Source organism: Lissotriton vulgaris, chromosome 2_1 (assembly GCF_964263255.1).
Source record: "Lissotriton vulgaris chromosome 2_1, aLisVul1.2, whole genome shotgun sequence".
NCBI lineage: Eukaryota > Metazoa > Chordata > Amphibia > Caudata > Salamandridae > Lissotriton > Lissotriton vulgaris.
The window spans coordinates 1,973,925,730-1,973,946,821 of record NC_141687.1 but is presented as its reverse complement, the minus strand read 5'-3'; the positions used below and the strand labels follow the sequence as shown (position 1 = coordinate 1,973,946,821).

The following is a 21,092-nucleotide window of genomic DNA, read 5'->3' as shown; positions in this document are numbered from 1 at the left end:
GCTGCCGCGGCCCAACCTCGCTGAAACCATCTTTGGAGCCCTGCTGGCGCGGCCCAACCTCGCTGAATCCATCTTTGGAGCCCTGCTGGCGCTGCCGCGGCCTGACCCTGAGGAACCCCCCAGCTCGAGGATTGAGAGCTGAGCGCAGGGTGTCCCTGTACCAGGCTGGTACCGAGACTGTCCCGCTACCCCCTTCCCGCAGTTACTAAAGACCGTAAGGATCCCTCGATCCATTTGTACTGTATTACTGAGATAACCTGCCTACATTGCTGATAAAGACGTTAAGAATCTATCCTTGTGTGGTGTCCATCTGTAGTGGTGTGATTGCTCGACCTGTACGATTCTAAGAGAGGAACCTCTCCAGGAGGCCTCTCGACCTCGCTCGGCCAGTTCCAGAAGGAGAGGTGGGTCTTGGGGTGGTCGGCCAGGCAGCCTCTGCCTCCCCCCTAAGATCGCCTTTCTAACACTATGCAAGACTGGTGCGCCTGGCCGAGGTAGTGTTCTCGGAGGTAAAAGTGCGGAGGACATGGAGGAAGGCCATATACCTGGGGGCGGTAAAGAAATCCAGACACAAATTGATATCACCATGACGAAGATATGTAGGGCTAACGGCTGGGGTTTCATAAGACACGGTTTTATAAACTTGAGATCGCCAGGTTATCACTCGGAGGTCGGGGTGCACCTGATAGGGGTGGGGATGGATCTGTTCCTGCTTAATATTGTGAGAGAGTTACAACAAGTGGGTTTTGCGTAAAGGAAAGGCGGTGTAGCGGAACGAGGGGGGAGCTTCCTCTGATCGAAAAACCGTAGGCAGCTTGGCGGGAGAAACTCTTGAAAGCTAGATAAAAGGGAGAGAGCAGATAGTCAACAAGAACGGACGAAAGAACTATAATTGCAAGGACAATAAATGTGTCAGCGGATTGTTATGCATGGCCATGAAGATTGCGATATGTATAATGTTATGTTTTTAATAAACTGCAACCTTTTAAGGCACCAAACATGTTGTCACTGGTGTGTTTGAAGGCTACAAGGGACGCAGTGGAAATGTCTGAGGGAGGGGGAGGGGACTCTCCTCTTGGGAGGGGTTTAGTGTGAGTGCCGATGATCTGAATGAAGCAACTTGTGATCAAACACACTCCTTACTTTTTAGGTTTTGCATAGCGTTGCAGCGTATGCGCTGCTAGCGCTCTTGCGAGATCTATTGCTGTGTTTCTGTCCGGGTTTCTTTGGAAGTGGGGTTGGTGACCGCCCTGTCTCCCTGAGGCCCCGCCCACCCGGGATGCGCGCTGCATCTGGACTTCTCGTCTGATGCTCGTCAAACGCGCTCATTAGGTTTCGCCTGTCGAAAGCTGCGCAAGCAGCGTTTGGCGCAGGCGAAAACTTTTGTGAAGAGTATGGTGCCTTTGTCACGCCTCTCACTTCCATTGGCTAGCTCCATAAATGGAAGCTATCCATTGGAAGTGAGATCTGTCTGTCATGGTTCGAGGTGACTCGTGGGCGTTCCTGAGATTTTTCTCATCCAGCCCCTTTTAGGACGTCAGTGCGGTGGTGGGCGGGGTTTATTTTTTTTGTAGTCCATGTTTCGTTTGGTCATTCTGCGGCCGACCGCCGCCGGAGGAAGTCCAGGTCCAGGTGAGTGCTTTGATCGTTCCCGCCCCCCCTCCCGCTGTCCATGCCTTTCCCGCCCCCCTCCCACTGTCCGTGCCTTTCCCGTTCATCTTTTACTCGTCTCGTGTATCCCGTTGCTTTGTTTGTGCGTGTATCCTGTCTCGTCTATCCCGTCTCATGTGCCCCAGGCCAAAGTGCAGCACAAAAGAGAAACTGCCGCGTGCCCTAGAAGGATACACCCCGCCCGCCCCACCTCCCGCTGTCCGTGAGCCCGCCAGCCCCCCCCCCCACCCTCCCTCCCCCTCCCGCTGTCCGTGTGCCCGGATAAGACCCAGCGTCCGTGTGCCCGGATAAGACCCTTCGTGCGTTGGGAATTTCACAGTAAAACATTTTTCAAACTGCAACACACCTATTATATTATTTTTTTAATTCTAGCCATGCTGCACTGTAGCCGCGCTGGCTAAAAAAACATTGACATGGTAAATAGCTCTGGTAAGCTAGACCTATTGGCTTTGCCAGTGCTTGTTTTGTTACCTTCTGACTAGGTTTAATCTATCTCCCTTTCAAACCCTGTAATAAACTCTCTGAGACGTGTGAGACTTGTGTGTAATCTTCTGTAATTCCGCGCCATTAAGGGAGGGGGAGGGGGTCACTTGCTATTCTTCCCTTCATCCTGAACCACAGCCTGGGCTCCTTTCTTCCATCCCTGACAACTTTCATTCCCACTCTGCAGATCCCACACATTCCTTAACACAACTCAGCCTTTTTACCTCATAACGTGTTGCCAGACCTCTTCATGTGCCACACACCTTTTCAATCTCTACTACTCATATTTCTGTACCTCCTTTATATTACCCAGTTACTTTTTATCTTCTTTGCAGCCTTGGCTGGCTCTGTTTGTGGGGCTGGCTCTGTGTGTGTGTGTGTGGGTGCAAATGCAATAGGTCTCACATTTACGAGAGATTAAGCTAATGGCAATGTAAATGACAATGCCATTTATTTATCTGTTTTCAAAACCAACACATAAATACATATTTTTTCGTTTACAATGCCAATAGCTCTAACTTTTCCAAAGGCGAAACCTTTGCATTGTAAATGCTTGTTTTTATTGGCAGTGCGGCTCCTTTGTTCCCTCCCTGCCTCTGTTTTGCCTCACTTGCCCGGACTGGAGAGTTTGCACGGACGGCGTTGCTACTGTTACTCCAATCACTGCAGCCACGTTTACTTTAACATACTGCGGGTGGTGCGATTGTTGTAAAAGTAAAGGAATAGCTGTGCAGTTTAATATCTCAGTTTTGGGGTTTGATAATATGATTCTTGACTTTTCCAACAATCGTGGCACCCACGCTTTAACTTTAACATGCCGCCGGTGCCGCGATTGTTGAAAACAAGCATAACATTCCAAAACTGAGATATTAAACTGCGCACCTATCACTTTACATTTCCAACAATCACGGCACCCGCTGTATGTTAAAGTTAAGTGCAGATGTCGCCAAATGGCAAACAAGGGGTTTGTGTCTTCCATCCTATTGCAATGCGCCACTGGTCTGCCCCAACCTCTGTACTTTTCATTTTACTACTTTTACACCTTTACTTTTTCTTTTTTGTGTTTTTTAGGTTGTTTTAGCTTTATAATCAAGTGTACAAATCAAATCTAGTATAATTGAGAGATATTTAGTAAGGCTAAAGAGGTAATCAGCAGTTGGTTATATCCAAGAACAAGTAAACCCCCAACAATTCGTTTTGCATGTTCTCTTTGGGAAATTCTTGTCATCTAGGGTCATTTCTGTGCCACAGAATGTTCAGTACCTGTTTGTGGTGGCTTGGAACATCGGGTACTATATCTGGAGCTCATGCGATGGGAAGGTTGTGAGCCCTGCGTTATCCTATTGTATATAGTCAGTATGTCTCTCATCCAGGCTTTGATTAGCCTGTTACACGGTATGTGTTCATCTAGTGGGTCAAGGTTTCGTCACTTAAGGAAGTCAGTGAACACTGGCCATTCACAGCACAGTGGTCTGTTGTCTGTTTGATGGTTGTAGAGGGTGGGTAATATTGCATCCCAAGAATGTGCCAAAACTCGCAGTTCACGCCGCCTTTGTGCTGTTGCTATAGTTTGACTAGGGAATTGCTGTCTGCTTCTCACCTTTTATTCTGATCTTTTAGCTATAAGGATTTTGGGGGTGCAATGGGAGACTTCCATGCCGGCTTTTTTGCCAGAGAAAAAGCTAGATCTGCAAATTTGCTAAAATTGATTTTTAGGCCTTCACAACAGCCCCAGCTGGGGATTTGCAGTAAAAAAAATTGCGGGAAAAAATAGAAATGTGGTCTACTGAAAAAATTAGAATGAAATAAAAGTTGCAGCTGATGCTGAGGATGGTAACATCCAACTAAGATTCCGAATTCTGTGGTTACCTATGCATCTCTGGGGAAGGGAGTTTGAAATACTACAGGGACGAAGGGGAAATAGTTCTCTGTGGAAATGCCTCGTAAAAAGTTGCGTTTATAGTTTTGCAAAACCTTTATAGAAACTATTGAATACTAAAAACATACAGCCTAGCAGTACATTTCAATAGATGTATCTAGACACAGATCTCTCAGTAGGAAGTGCTGAATATTTTATGCGTAGTATTTAGTAAATTGTGTAATAACGTACTTTAAATTTTTTTTAAGTAAAACCCTGACTGGACACTGATGTATTTATTAATCGGTATTTGGCTGCTTTACTGTGTATAAAGTTTATTGCCCATATCGCCTTCTTCAGAAGACTTTGTCACTCTGCATTGCTACTCTCGAACATGTCAAGGGCTGAACAGGAATATTTGGTAATCCAATAGTAAGGTGGCCACGGGGGCACCAGTTGTAAGTAGCTACGCTTGGATACCAGCAACCTAGGGTTACCTGAGGACACTCAAACTACAAACAAATTCTCGTTGGCACTCCCCTTTAATTAATATTTATACCACTAACCTAGAGCATCCCCAAAAATTTGGGAAACAGCATTGGATTTATCACTGGAAAAGGGAGTCAGTGCAGTGATCCGAGGTAATAATGAGCGCTCTCCAGACAGGGTAGTTGCTCAAAACAGCTGGTTGCTGCTCAGGATAGGAAGCACTAAACTAGTCTTTTCCACATAACTCTGTAATCTTTAGAGGACCTATAACTTTTTATTATTTCAGTTTTCTTTTGTATTTCCCATGACAGTGTTAATGTATGGCTCTTTCATTTTTTTCCTTGCTTTTCTCATTGCTTAGACTAATGCAATTTATCTAAGAGAGGAAGGTAACAAACTATTTAAAGTTGGGGAGTATGAAGCTGCCTTGTCCCAGTACACCAAAGCCATCCGACTATGCAGTAACAGAATGGAAGTGGCAGTTCTGCATCGGAACCGAGCTGCATGCTATCTCAAGCTGGTAAGCTTCCTAAAGATATGTGCATAACTGCATACATTTTGTTAAAATATGCGAGCAAGTGTACTATAGTAGCCGCAGGACTCCTTTCGGATTATTTTTTGGCAGTTACTTTAAAACACTTGAATCCGTAAAATTGCCTACTTGGCATTTGCTTTGGGAGTACAAGTTAAAATGTTTACAATAAATTGTGTTTTTATACCTCTGATGTTAAGGGGCAGAGTAACTAGTTGGTTTATCCACTTGGCTACTTAAAGTCCTGACGATTCAGAATCATGTATTTCTCAAACTGGAACACCTACTTGTTTTCTCTTTGTGATGCAATACTATGTACAAGCATCCTTATATAGAATGCGCTGTTCAATTGTACTTCAAATCACTCCACATGTATGTCTTAAACGTTCCATGTATGTGCCAGGAGCATGCAGGGTTAGAGCAGCAGCCACATATATGAACTTGTGAAGGGGAGGTATTGTACCACAGAGTGTACTCTTTTCATAATATGGAGCATCCATGGTGTGGCAGAAACCTGCAGAGAAAAATCTTCCCCAGCATCGATGACGGAGTCTGCTTCAAAATGGCTCCCATGTGGGCAACGCCTGCTCCTGATAGTGGTTGCCGGTAGGACTGTTGTAGACCCAAGGGAAGGAGATGGTGAGAGATAGGGAGAAGACTGGACAAGGTGGGAGCTACTATGTATAGTCACTGCTCGAAGCTTCTTGTTGTGGGCCCTGCCAGAGGGACTTGACCCAGTAGAGACTGCCGCCTAAAGTGAGCTTTGTCAGGATAACTGGTGAACTCTCTCAGATATATAGGACAGCAGATGATGTGAATATCTTGGGGCTTTTTGGAAGCAACCCTGGATGTGACTCAATGGGACGTTCGGTTGTAGTTTCTGATTGCCTCCAGTATGTTACATGAGTCAGTCTCGGCATCGTTTAGAAGTTTAACATAGGGAGAATTACTTATGTTGTGCGAGATACAGGTAAGAGGCTGTTCACTGATAGAGTACTATGTACCAGCACCTGCGGAGATGAATTGGCAGTGATGTGGTACCCTTCTGAATTAAAATGACAAGACGGATGATATAGTTAAGGAGTTAAGTGAGCTGATTTTCTGTTTAATATCTTCTGGGCATGCTCAATCAAACTTATTGATTATGATGGACTTGACATTTGATTATAATGGGCATGACATTTATAAAGAGAGAGCAACATTACATGTAGAAGTGGAACATATCCTGAGCTCTTCCTCAAAAAAAGCATGTGACAAAAAATGTTCTAATCTAAGGCTTGATACAACTATTGGGTATAGGTCTTTGGTAAAAAGAAACTGGATGCTGTGCTATGTGTATAGAAATATGTTGTCCTCTAACCTCAGCATTGGTGTCCAACATCGGTCCAGAAAGGTGAGATCAGTGACAGGTATTCAGGATTTCTAAAATTTTTTTTTTCATGTAATACATTTATATGGATATCATTCACAATACCTGGCCTGGATTCGTGCCTCGTGACATATATTGGACACCCCTGATTGATGCATTTGTGCCATGAGATGTGCTATCCCACTTCAGCACAACTGTGTCTTTTTAGGTCGAGTTGGCGTAAGCAGCGCGAAGCGCTGTTGTCCCCAGCGAGCTCTATTGTTAAGGGCTTGCCTGGGAAGTGGGACAGGAGATGGGCACGCGCAGAGCGATTGGAGCAGGTGCACCCGCACGACGCGGTGCACGTCTCCTATCCAGCTTCCGATGCAAGTCAGCCTCCTGCAATTGCATTTTTTTCAAATGCTCACGTGCGCGCCACACATACAGCATGCCCCGGTCACACGCGCTCCACACATACAGCATGCCCTGGTCACACATGCTCCACACATACAACAAGACCTGGTCACGCGCGCTTCCCACATACAGCATGCCTCGGTCACACTCGCTCCACACATACTATTTTCGAGAAGCTACCACCCTAGCATCCAAACTTAAGGAAAGGGGGTACCCCAAGAAACTAGTAAAGAACGCTACCAAGCGGGCTTGGTACTGTCCTAGGGAAGCCTTGCTTACACCAAAAGAAAAGACTGACTCAAAGCGCATAGCGTGTGTCTCTACTTTCTCACCAATTTCCAACCAATTAAGAAAGTCTATTCTCAAGCATTGGCCAATAATAAACACAGGTGCCCTCTCCATTGATAAACCAGTTTTTGCCTTCAAAAAGAGTAAAAACCTTAGAGACCACCTTGTTAGGGCTGCTTTACCCAATTCTCTACCTCCTACTACACTTGATAATGTATGGGGTCTGTCCCCCATTGTTGGGCATGCTAAATGTGGTGGATGCAATAACTTTGACAGCACTATAGAAGGAAAAAGTTTCACTTTTAACAATGTTACCATACAATGTCGATCCTTCTCCAACTGCAACACCTGCAACGTCATCTATTTAATCCTATGCCCATGCCAAAAAGTGTACATTGGACAAACCAGCCAGAAAGTAAAAATTTGCATTGGGCAACACAGAAGCCGAATCCGATGCGGTACTCCCAACGCACCTTTGGTGGAACATTTTGCAGCCCAAGAACATTCTGATAGCGACCTGAAATGGACTGTCTTGAAAGTGCTGAGACTTCCACCGAGAGGTGGCAACATGGGACAGTTACTCAATAAAGAAGAGCTGAAGTCCATCATACAGTTCAACTCTATCCAGGATGGCCTCAACAGAACAGAGGATTGGACTAGCCTAATATAAGCTAGCTATTGATGTTTCTTCTTTCCTCTTTTTTTTTTTTTTTTTTTACATGAGCTGATATAATTGTCTGTGTTCATTTTTGACTCCTTCAAAATGTCAGTTGTTTTTAAATAACTTGTGACCTTGTTATCCTGAGAACCAGCGTCTTGAACGTACTTGCACATGAGCCCATACAAGGATATGTGTTCATTTTAATCTTGTTTGTTTTTTATGACCTCGTCAACCTTAAATCACGTCCTAAGTGCACTTTTTTTCTCACTCACTCACGGGTCACACCATTCCAAGATGGCGCCCATTACCGGAGTCACTGTCATTACTTTCGACTAGTCCCTCCTCACTTTCCATCACCATAATCGAGGACCACATTAGGCAGCGCTGCATGCAGACACCCAGCACTCGGCCATCGAGCCATCCAGACGGGACCCTATTTCGGCCCCACTACGAGCGAATTGAGGTAAGCCCTGATCCGAAGCACTACCTTAGTTTCTTTGAGGGCCCTTCTCAGTCCTTTGTGCCTTATGTGCGCCCTCTATATTCTCTCCTTGCAGGCTCGCACGGAAAAGGTCCACGCTATTTAGCGCCCTGCAGGGATCTCAAACCTTAATTTACGGTAAAAACCTGCTTGCACTCGCCGCCTTCACCCACCCACCCTCACTCACCTCCAACCTTCAACTCCGTATTTATTTCTTTACAGGCTACCTTCAATTGAAGCTCCCTGTCAAGCCTACGCTAGAAACGCTAGGCTCTAACGGTAATATTTTGCTCCTTCACCTCCCATGATCACTGCCTCCACTTTTACCAGTAGGCTTTAATTCCGGACCCCTTTTTTCAGGTCCAAACTAAACCTACCAATCCGGTTTGTTACCAGTAACCTTTTCTGACGGCACTGCCAGGCGAAAACGGTAAATCCGGTAATTTTATTCCGTCCCCCTTTTTTTGCTATTCGAAAAGCTAATAATATAACTTCCTTCTTGTAGGACATATCCCACGTCAGCCAAATCGAAACGTGAATACCGACTGATGTGTTCCAGCCACGTCCGGCCCACTTTATGTCGCTCGTGGTAATTAGAAATCCCTTTATTATGGTTAGCTCACAATCTTGGCCACCTCTCGGCCAACACTCCCCCACCTTGCCATTTCTTCACAAGCACTGTGTATCCCCACACTGAGCACCAAAACTTCAATGTCCAATGCGGTATGTCCCACTCAACTCGGTCATTTTCACTCTCCAAATACGAGCACATTGCCACCCGTGCCCTTTGGAAAAACAACTGCATGTGCACGTGTTGCACCCTGCATGAAAAGAGTGGTGTCTGACTAGCTGTTTAGCCTTTCATTATGTAACCAATTGATGAAAAACATTTCCCCCCCCCCCCCCCCCTTTTTCTTCCTGTTTAAACTTTGCAGGCTTACTCGACTAATCAGGCAAAGCCCACTTTAGTCCTGAAGATGATCCCACTATATCTTTGGAGATAGGGATCGAAACGTTCGTCGACTGTTTTGCAGTACTGCCTGTTTTATGATTTGCAATTTCCATGGCAGTTGCTGTGGGATTGAGCTTATCAACATTTTGTATTGTATCATAAGCCACCCTGCTCTCCTTGTTTGCCTGTTAATTCTTTTTCCTTTCCCCCATGTATTGTCTGCCTTTTGACTTGGTACAGGCTTGTGCCCAGTTACTAATGTGTGACTTGTCTCACTTTACTCTGTCTATACTTAAAAATTGTGTACAAAATAAACTCTTCTAGGTACGGCTGGACACTGAAGAAAGAAAAAACACAGTCCTTATTTCAAGCCTGTGAAAATCATTTCTCTAAGGATTATTTAAGCCCAGGACCTTTGTAAAATAAAAATAATTATTAAAAAACGGGGTGCTCTGGCAGAACAGTCTCTTTTGGGTCTTCAGTACTGGAATCAAAAGAGTTACGCTAGGATTGCGTGCACTAGTTTAGCAATCTGGTCGCCTATAACAACTACAGCAAAAGACGCGGCTTCAGAACAGAGGTACACTGGCAAATGGGCTTGTCTCTTCACTGGGAAAGTAGAGGCAAGTGCACTTTATGACTGAAGTACATTAGCAGTGCAAACTGTCTTTCTAGAAACGTAATTGCACACTGCTCGTTAGGAACAAGGCGCATAGCACATCCATGTTGGTCTATTAGGGTGTGCAGCTGCAGGCAAGGGCTGAGGTGCCTTGAGAGAGCCGTGTGATACCCCGGAGCCCTCGGTACTGCCTCAGAGACCAGCAGAGTTCCATCCGGTCATTCACTCCCACTCACCGTCCTCAGGGGGAGCTACGGAAGGCGGCAGAGTACCCCAGCACTGCGGGCTGCTCTTCCCACCTGAAGTCTGAGGGCCGGAGGAGTCTTCCAGCACGGCGCGCTGCTGCCCCGCGTCAGAAAATCCTAACAGCCGTCCTCCAATAAGCATTCCTAGCGGGATACTTTTACTTGTTTCCAAAATACAAGGCGTGCTAGGAGGCCAAGGCGGGCAGGATCCGGGGGGCGCTCGTGCAGATGGCGGGCACACCACAGCTGGCCACATCCGCTGTCTCCGCAGACTACGGCACTACCTTCGCGGCCCCCTGTCACATGTCTCACTTTCAGATACCGTTTCCGCAGGTAGGTTCTACCTGGTGGCCTTGCTGGCAGCAGGTATGCCCATTACTGGGGGTGCACCCATAGGTAGCAGCCTCAAACACGGTCTCTGCAGATTCTAGTACTGGTACCCTGTTACCCCCGCTGTCAGAAGGTCTGTGAGTTACCACTGCTCCTCAGAGTACAGTACCTTCTGGTTGCATGCCTATAGAGGCTGTGCTCGCTGCCACAGGTCTCAACCACCACCTTTTCCGATGCTGCCCTACCTGGAGATCCGGTACAAAAGGGGGTGGTGATGGACGGAGCATCTGAATCAATCAAACACTCACACCCAGTCAAAAGAACTGGGTTTAATCCATCACCGTTCTTTAGCCCACTCTGCCACCCCAGTTCAGACATGGCTATATGCAAATCAGTCTGACCCTGTGCCAAGACATGGCTTGGCAGTTCGGGCTGGACTGTTCCCATGAGGCACAGGGTCAGACTGATTTGAATATAGCCATGTCTGAACTGGGGTGGCAGAGTGGGCTAAAGAACGGTGATGGATTAATCACCGATCTTTTGACTGGGTGTGAGTGTTTGATTGATTCAGATGCTCCGTCCATCACCACCCCCTTTTGTACCGCTTTTGGCCGCCACAAGTGTGGCAGGGAATGCTCAGATGTGAGTGCCTTGCTCACTTTGCCACTGGATTCAAGCAAGCAGGGCTGAAGACGGCTGGAATGCCAGAAACCGGTCCTCGGAAGCTTGTTTCCGGTCCAGGGAAGACATGGCTTGGCAGTTCGGGCTGGACTGTTCCCATGAGGCACAGGGTCAGACTGATTTGCATATAGCCATGTCTGAACTGGGGTGGCAGAGTGGGCTAAAGAACGGTGATGGATTAAACCCAGATCTTTTGACTGGGTGTGAGTGTTTGATTGATTCAGATGCTCCGTCCATCACCACCCCCTTTTGTACCGCTTTTGGCCGCCACAAGTGTAGCAGGGTATGCTCAGACGTGAGTCCCTTGCTCACTTTGCCCCTGGATTCAAGCAAGCCGGGCTGAAGACGGCTGGAATGCCAGAAAACGGTCCTCGGAAGCTTGTTTCCGGTCCAGGGAAGACATGGCTTGGCAGTTCGGGCTGGACTGTTCCCATGACGCACAGGGTCAGACTGATTTGCATATAGCCATGTTTGAACTGGGGTGGCAGAGTGGGCTAAAGAACGGTGATGGATTAAACCCAGATCTTTTGACTGGGTGTGAGTGTTTGATTGATTCAGATGCTCCGTCCTTCACCACCCCCTTTTGTACCGCTACCTGGAGATCCAGCTGCCAGCTGGTCAGCCGTTTTGCAGTCTCAGCAGACACTACTTAGAGTCGTGTGCTGACAGCTCGTGCATGCCCCTTTGGTTAAGAAACTCAAAATGTGTCTCTAGTTTCCAATGCCTTCAGAGTCACCCAGCTGCCTGCTGCTATGGGTCTCACTTTCAACCATTTTCTTTGGAGCCACAGCTTGGCAACCCTGCTCTCACGGTGTGTATTGGGCGCCTTGTTGTCAGCACATGTGCCCACTGACTGGGCCCTCTACATGTCACTATAAAAGGCACATGGTTCTTAAACCGTTAAAGAGAAAGAAAACAAATAATGTGGACAAGTACTCCACGAAACTGAGTAGCCTGGAGGATGCTGACATTTTCTGTTCATCATATGAAAACGGTCTAAATGCTCCTACAGATTCTGCCGTTGACTCGAACTGGGCAAACACAAAGGCTCTTAGAGAGGGAGAAAAATTCTGCAAGCTAAACTACAGGGGCTTCGCTATAACCAGAGCCGCACTGCACTCCGCACCAGAGCCGAGGAACATCAGGGGCTCCCTCGATCACTATTATGGCTCTCTTTTACTATGCAAACTAGAATCAGGAGGGCCAATTCAACTTGCTTGCACAAGAGCCCATGACACTCTTGCTATGTCAATGCTTGATTAATATGTTGTATGAACATTACTTCCGAAAACAGGAGACTGGGAGTCTGCAGAATAAATCACAAGCAATTCCCCATCTTGTTCTAAATATTTACTGCCAAAAACCCGCGGGTGCCATTTTTAATAATACACAGCAGGCACCAGACAGATGAAGGAGCTTCATGGGATGGGTCTAGTGTCTGTCATTGAGCAGCAGCGCCTCTCCAGAGATTTGGACCTGCCACTTGCCATAGTTTGAAGTTGATGCCGCAAAGCCTGAGGCGCTCCTGGCAGGATCAGCCTAACACAATCCACATGTGTTTATCAATGTGTGGCATATGGAACGCAATGGGTAAAACTGCACCCGCTGCTATTAGTGATGTTTCTCTGGATGTCAACTAAACTAGTACACCTGAAGCAAGACGGTAAATCCCAGATACTTTTCCGCAACAGTTATTTATAATACCTTAGCTAGTAAACACGAGCTAGGTCAAGTGTAAGCTCGGTTTCAATACAGGCCCTTTTTAGGTCTGGTGACTGCATAGCTGTTTCACCAGCGTCATGTAAAAAAAAAATCATAAATAAAAATACATCTACATGCTCACATATACACAAGGACTTTGGGTCAGCCTTCTTCCTCCTTTTCGGGATTGGATGCAGAATTAAGAACGAGGAGGTATTTACACTCTACATGCACATCAAATGCTCGCACTCACTCACTCTATCTATCGTCCTCACTCTATCTATCTATCGCCCTCACTCTATCTGTCTATCGATCGCACTCACTCTATCTATCGCCCTCCCTACCTCTATCTATCTATCTATCTATCTATCTATCTATCTATCTATCTATCTATCTATCTATCTCCCTCCCTCTATCTATATATTGCCCTCCCTCTATCTATCGCACTCACTCTGTCGGTCTATCGCACTCACTCACTCTGTCTGTCTATCGCACTCACTCTGTCTGTCTATCACACTCACTCTGTCTATCTATCGCCCTCCCTCCCTCTATCTATCTATCTTTCGCCCTCACTCTATCTATCGCCCTCTATCTATCTATCTATCTATCTATCTATTGCCCTCCCTCTATCTATCGCACTCACTCTGTCGGTCTTTCGCACTCACTCTGTCTATCTATCACACTCACTCTGTCTGTCTATCTATCACACTCACTCTGTCTATCTATTGCACTCACTCTGTCTATCTATCTATCACACTGACTCTGTCTATCTATCGTCCTCACTCTATCTATCGATCGCCCTCACTCTATCTATCTCTCTATCTATCTGTCTATCTATCGTCCTCACTCTATCTATCGCCCTCACTCTATCTGTCTATCTATCGCACTCACTCTATCTGTCCATCGCCCTCACTCTGTCTATCCATCGCACTCACTGTATCTATCGCCATCACTCTATGGCCCTCACTCTATCTATCGCCCTCCCTCTCCCTCTATCTATCTATCTATCTATCTATCTATCTATCTATCTATCTATCTATCTATCTATCTATTGCCCTCTATCTATCTATTGCCCTCTATCTATCTATTGCCCTCTATCTATCTATTGCCCTCTATCTATCGCCCTCCCTCTATCTATCGCCCTCCCTCTATCTATCTATCTATCTATCTATCTATCTATCGCCCTCTATCTATCGCCCTCCCTCTATCTATCGCCCTCCCTCTATCTATCTATCTATCTATCTATCGCCCTCTATCTATCTATCGCCCTCTATCTATCGCCCTCCCTCTATCTATCGCCCTCCCTCTATCTATCTATCTATCTATTTATCTATCTATCTATCTATCGCCCTCTATCTATCTATCGCACTCTATCTATCGCCCTCTATCTATCGCCCTCCCTCTATCTATCGCCCTCCCTCTATCTATCGCCCTCCCTCTATCTATTGCCCTCACTCTATCTATCTATCTATCTATCTATCTATCTATCTATCTATCTATCTATCTATCTATCTATCTATCTATCTATCTATCTATCTATCTATCTATCTATCTATCGCCCTCTATCTATCTATCTATCTATCTATCTATCTATCTATCTATCGCCCTCTATCTATCTATCTATCTATCTATCTATCTATCTATCTATCTATCTATCTATCTATCTATCTATCTATCGCCCTCTATCTATCGCCCTCTATCTATCGCCCTCCCTCTATCTATCGCCCTCCCTCTATCTATCTATCTATCTATCTATCGCCCTCTATCTATCTATCGCCCTCTATCTATCGCCCTCTATCTATCTATCTATCTATCTATCTATCTATCTATCTATCGCCCTCTATCTATCTATCTATCTATCTATCTATCTATCGCCCTCTATCTATCTATCTATCTATCTATCGCCCTCTATCTATCTATCTATCTATCTATCTATCGCCCTCTATCTATCTATCTATCGCCCTCTATCTATCGCCCTCTATCTATCTATCTATCGCCCTCTATCTATCTATCTATCGCCCTCTATCTATCTATCTATCGCCCTCTATCTATCTATCTATCGCCCTCTATCTATCTATCTATCGCCCTCTATCTATCTATCTATCGCCCTCTATCTATCTATCTATCGCCCTCTATCTATCTATCTATCGCCCTCTATCTATCTATCGCCCTCTATCTATCTATCGCCCTCCCTCTGTCTCTCTATCGCACTCACTCTGTCTCTCTATCGCACTCACTCTGTCTCTCTATCGCACTCACTCTGTCTCTCTATCGCACTCACTCTGTCTCTCTATCGCACTCACTCTGTCTATCTATCGCACTCACTCTGTCTATCTATCGCACTCACTCTGTCTATCTATCGCACTCACTCTTATCGCATCACCACCGTACCACCACAGCATCACCCAGGTGCACCACAACATCACTATGCACTACCACAGCATCACTATGCTCTACCACAGCATCACTAAACGCCACAGCATCACTCGTCGCCATCACTCAGCGCCACCACACCATCAATCTGTGCAACTATTCAACAACAACTGGTTCAAATATGTTCTCTAAATGTTTCAAGCTTTATTACAAATGTCACAAAAATTTTAATATTTCACTTCTGTTCTTGGATTATCGTCACAATAAAATACACTGAACATAATCTTCTCAAAAGTTATTTACAAAAGTTTAAGCTATTGCCATTATAAATTACAATAACTTTTATTTAAGTATTAATTATTTAAAAAAAATTAAAACCCATTGTTTTTTGTAGTATCAATACATCTAAGTCACGTAAATACAACACATATTGCATTACAAATGCTAAAGGTATCACATTTGCAAAAGTTATAACTATTAGCATTGTAAATGACAAAGCTATTAATTTCGCTCTTTTCAAAACCAACACATAAAAAAATATGTGTCATTTACAATACCAATAGCTCAAACTTTCCTATTGCGAGAGCTATTGCATTGCAAATGCTTGTTTAATATTAACAATTAGTTGAGTTTGTTACCCGTAAGGTTATACTTTCTCACTTACTAAATGTATTTCTTTTGCTAGACAATAACACTGTTTTTGTTTTTACAGGAGAATTATTCAGATGCTGAGGCTGATGCAACAAAAGGTATAGTCTCTTTTGAAAGACAGTTCGGTTTCCTTGACCATGTTGCAAGTTTTGAGAGGAAAAGCGCGCTGATAGGTTTCCATGAAAGACTTAGTTGGAACTGTGTGAAATGATAAACAAATGCAACAACTGTTTGATTTGAGGCAGCTGTCGCAATTCGGTTCCAACAAGATAACATACCTGACAGTTATTGGCTACTACTTAAGAGCTAATAAAAACCCTGAAAACTCTGTAGCCTATAAACCCCTTAAAAAGAATAAAAGTCGAATGTCAATTAAAATATACTAATTGGTGTTTTGAAAATCACCTTTTATTTATCACTGAACATGCAGATGCATTGTGTATAATATTTTTGTTTTTAAGGATGATGCCTTGTACACTCTCAGACAAGACCTTCCAGAACAACTCCTTGAGGCAATGATAAATTGGTCAACTAAAGGGACATTTAAGCAAAATACTGCTGATGGTCTGCTACAATATTTACCTTTCATATAGGAAAATAGTGGGATCTCTTTTGTAATTTTAATGGATGTTTGTCTGGTTTTAATTACGTGAAAATAAAATTGACTCTGGCACTTTGAGAATAGTGGAACTATGTTGTAATAAACAGTTGTTCTTTCATCCCAACATGGCATGGTTATTTCCCCTACTTGAATTGTAGATCGTCCTACCAAACCTGCAGATGCGATCACAGCTTAACCTTTCCCTTTCCCTAATCAGCAATGGACTGGGAGACCTGTCTCGTTAAATTGATGAACACTGTCAGAAACCTGCATTTAGAGCACAGGAACACAGCTTTTGGATTTTAATTTAGTTGTCAGCTCATATTGTGAATACGATTTTCAAGCCAGGTAGGAATTTGCTTAGCATCTTGTGAGCTGTTTATTTTATCACTTCTTTGCAGCGGTCTTACTGGATTGGCTGTGCTTTCAGCTATTGTTTCTCATTTCCTATGATGGGTACAGACCATGGGAGATGTGTTAAGTCTACATTTGTAGGGTTTGGGTTTTATAGTGGTGTACTTGTTATAAACTTGTTGTACGTGACATCCTTATGTTTGGGTCATATCATTACAGCTATTAATGTGGATGGCGGGGATGTAAAGGCTCTGTTTCGTCGCAGCCAGGCGCTAGAGAAGCTTGAACGACTAGATGAAGCAATTGTTGATCTTCGGAGGTGTCTGGTTCTAGAGCCAAAAAACAAAACATTCCAGGAGGCCCTGCGTAGCCTTGGAGTGCGTGTTCAGCAACAGGTATTATTTTTTTTTAATGGGATGAAAGCTGTAAATAGTTACGCTTACCAGAAATGAAGCCCAGTGAGATAATGCACCTACTCAGTAACTTTGGTTAAAGATTTCACTTAACAACTTGATTTAGCCCAGACTTTCATATTTCCGGGTGTGATTAATTTCAGTACTGTTGTGTTGACCAGTAGCAATATTTGGTATTGATAGTGCTGCTTAAGGTTGCAGTATCAAGTGCTCTACTGTGTTTCTATGTAAAGATGGGTCTCAGTCAGGTTCCTTCATCAAGTACTTTATTGGCAACCCTGCTTAACGTAGCATGAACGATCACAACAAGTCCTCTGTCTCCCATCAACTGTCCCACCCTGGAACCCCACATACACATTCCTATTCTAAGAACCTACCCACATTCCTAACAGGAATACTACAACACAACACATCTTCCCCCTTACAATAATAAATAAACAAAGGAAACTATATACAACAACAAAGGAGAGGAAAAAAACAAATAATAAATTGATCAGACTAACATATAATCTCTAAGTCTGTGAGGAGTATGAATGACTCTTCCAAATCTTCCCAATCTCATTGTATCAGTACAAGTTTGTTCACCCAAGCTTTCACCTTCTATGCAATTACCTTCCTCAATTCTTTCTTCATCTTCCATTGTATTTTCCACTTCATCTTCCCACAACCATTCCCCAAACATAGCTGTAGTTTCCCCAACATCCTCCTCCTCTGCTTTTTTTACATTTAGCTATTCGACTCATATGCCATACCCGACCATCGCTAAGTCTGGCTGAGTTTTTCAGACACTCCACAACCCTACAAGGTTTGGAAAAAACACTTTCTCCCTTAGCCACTTTACCCCACTTCTTGGGTTTTACCCAATCTCCTACTGCAAGCTCTTCCACCCTTGTCACATTTTTCTTATCATAGTTCCTTTTGTACACTTGTTGTGCTTTTATGATATTCTCCTTTACTTTTTCTGGTGACCATTCAACATGTTTTGTACTATTCATCCAACCAGTATTGTCCCTTGTGATCGGTTCTCTACCCCTCATCATCACAAATGGACTCAAACCAGTGAGAGAAGGTGTGAGACGATAACCCCACAACATTTTTTTAAGCTCAACTTCCCAATTCTTTTTATTCTGGCATGCAATTTGTATTGTCCCTTTAATGACGCGATTACATCGCTCTACAGCTCCATTACCAGAGGGATGGTACACAGATGTCAACGCATGTCTAATACCATTCCTTTTTAAAAAATCTTCTACCTTCACTGCTGTAAAATGTGTTGCATTATCGCTGATAATTCTTTTCGGCAATCCTTCTCTCAAGAATATACCCTTAAGAAAGTCGATCAGTCTCTGCATCAGCTTTTTTGACAATTTCTAATTCAACCCATTTACTGAAGTAGTCTATTAAAACTATAATAAACCTACCCTCATACTTGTTCTGGACAGGACCAACAAAATCAATTGCAATAGGATTTCTCTGAAAAATTCTTCACGAATTTCGAATAATACTCCGTCAGTCCTAAAAAAGAACGGAGTTCATCCTTATTCTTAGGCTCCGGAGCCTCACTCACCGCCTGTAGCAATTCTTTCTTTGGAGAGATACCGTCTGCACCAATATTATGACCTAAATAAGCCACTTTTTGCTTAGCAAATTTACACTTCCCTTATTCTGCCATCAGCCCCTTATTTCTCAAAACATTGAATACATCCTTCAATCTCAGGTCATGAGTCTTCCTATTTTCTCCCATTACCAATGTGTCGTCCTGGAAAAACAACACCCCTGAAATCCCTCTTAGAATTTCACTCATAAAGGGGAGAGGTGTGGCGCCGCGGCCAGGGTGACTGACTCCGGAATCTGGGGATCACGGTTCGATCCCCAGGGCCGGCGGCAGATTAGCCCAGCACCATGTGACTCTGGGCAATAGCTTGCTTAATCTTCCCGACGGCCCCCAGCGCCTAGAGACCCTTACGGGTGATTGTGCGCTTTACAAATGTGGATTATTATTATAATCCTCTGGAAAACTGCCGCCGCGGAGGCTAGCCCAAATGGCATCCTGACATATTGGAAACACCCAAAAGGTGTAATAAAGGACGTTATCTTCCTGCTTTCTTTGTGCAATTGAACCTGATGGTACGCTGACGATAGATCAACTGTTGAAAACCATCTCATGCCCTTCGTTTTAGCCAATAACTCATTAATCTTAGGTAAGGGGTATTTATCTACTAAGATCTCTTTGTTCACACCTCTCAAATCCACACAAAGTCTAATCTTTCCATTTGATTTCCTTGCTACCCCAATCGGAGACATCCATACAGACGACTCTATTCTCTCGATAATTCCAGATGTCTCCAACCTCTCCAACTCTTTCTCCAATTCATTCCTCACTGTAAACGGAACATTTCTTACTTTATAATTTACAGGAACAGCATTCTCTTTCAACTTTATTTCATGCTTGAACCCCTTAAGCACACCAATTTTTCCTGAGAATACATCACTGTACTCTTCTTTATTTTTTTTCGTAAAATCATCATTCTCTTCTAATACCATAACTTGCTCTTTCGCATTAGGGTTAAGTATTATATCTAAGCTCGCTTGATTTTTCCATCCTAAAACACTTGTCCATACTCTGCCACATACATCCTTCCCTCTACTACTCTCCCTTTGAACACAAATGTAACATCTCTACACCCTACAATAGGAATTTTTTTTTCCAGTGAATCCTCTCAGATTGATGTCACTTTCCATTAAATCTATGCCAATTTCTTTCTCAAACTTTTCCTTCCACATATCCAAATTGACAATAGTATAAGGCGATCCCGAATCAGCCACTAATATTACTTTAACCCCCGCCACTTCAATTTCACATTTTGGTTTGTTCCTACCATTACTCTTTACATCCAAAATAAAATCCCTTATTATAAAAATGTCATCATCATCTGAATCATTTTCTTCATCTTGCTTCCTTTTTTCGTCTTCTTCCTTTGTCACATATTTTATCCTTGTACTTTTTTCCCTTCTATAACAAACTCTTGCATAGTGACCAATTAATCCACACACTGTACATTTCTGATCTTTTGCTCTACATGCTTGACTGTTCGCCAAATGTGTATAACTTCCGCATCTATAACACACCAAATTGGTTTTGCCTTCTCTTCTGTATTCATTCTTTGGCCCTTGAAAATACTTCTTCTCCGACTTCCTCTCATTAAATGTGTCTCTCTTCTCTGCACCAACACTGCTCGCTCTTATCGTTTTCCTTACAACGCACACCTCTTCTTTTTCTTTTCCCTTCTCATCGTCCAAGGCTGCTTTTGCACACCTGACTGATACTTCAGCTTTCCTTACCACGGCTAACACTTTGTTGAGTGTTCCATCTCCCATGGTCCATAATCTTTCTTGCACCCTCTTATTCTTTGTGAGCATAATGATTTGATCTCTTATTAACTCCTCTTCAATCTGTCCAAATCTGCATTTCTCTGCGATTCTTTTCAAAACTCCTAAGTAATCATCAATTTTTTCATCCTGTTCTTGTTTCCTCCTGAAAAACTTGTATCTGTCAATTGCTACACATACTGTCGGTGCATAGTACCTTTCTAAGTCGTCCAACGCATTTTCATATACATCTGTTTCTTCATCACCTCTTTCTTTTTTTGCATCCGTTCATATTGTCTAATTCCTTCTGGTCCTAAGGAATGCAGTAATATTCCTTTTTTTATTTCCGGTGTCATTTCCTCATTTTTAATAGTGAACATGTAATTTCTAAAGTATACTTTCCACTCTTGCCATCTTATTTTCGGTTCACCAGGCTCTGTTATGAATGGTCTTGGTGGTGTCAAAGTGAACGTTTGTGCTGCACACATTTTTCCTTATTTTAATCTTCTTTACACTTTTAATAAACTTCACTTCTTTATTTTTTTTTTGTTCTTCCTCCTCCTTTCTTTTATTTATCT

The 21,092-nt window shown here is 43.7% G+C and overlaps 1 protein-coding gene across 1 annotated transcript in view; it reads left to right on the top strand.

Moving 5' to 3' along the window:
• UNC45A (unc-45 myosin chaperone A) overlaps nucleotides 1-21,092 on the top strand; it is a 277,165-nt gene that overhangs the window by 23,535 nt on the left and 232,538 nt on the right. The window contains exons 2-4 of the mRNA XM_086958180.1: nucleotides 4,863-5,021; nucleotides 15,839-15,875; nucleotides 16,952-17,127. Of these exons, the coding sequence (XP_086814306.1) occupies nucleotides 4,863-5,021; nucleotides 15,839-15,875; nucleotides 16,952-17,127 (372 nt within the window). The remainder of the gene's footprint in view (nucleotides 1-4,862; nucleotides 5,022-15,838; nucleotides 15,876-16,951; nucleotides 17,128-21,092) is intronic.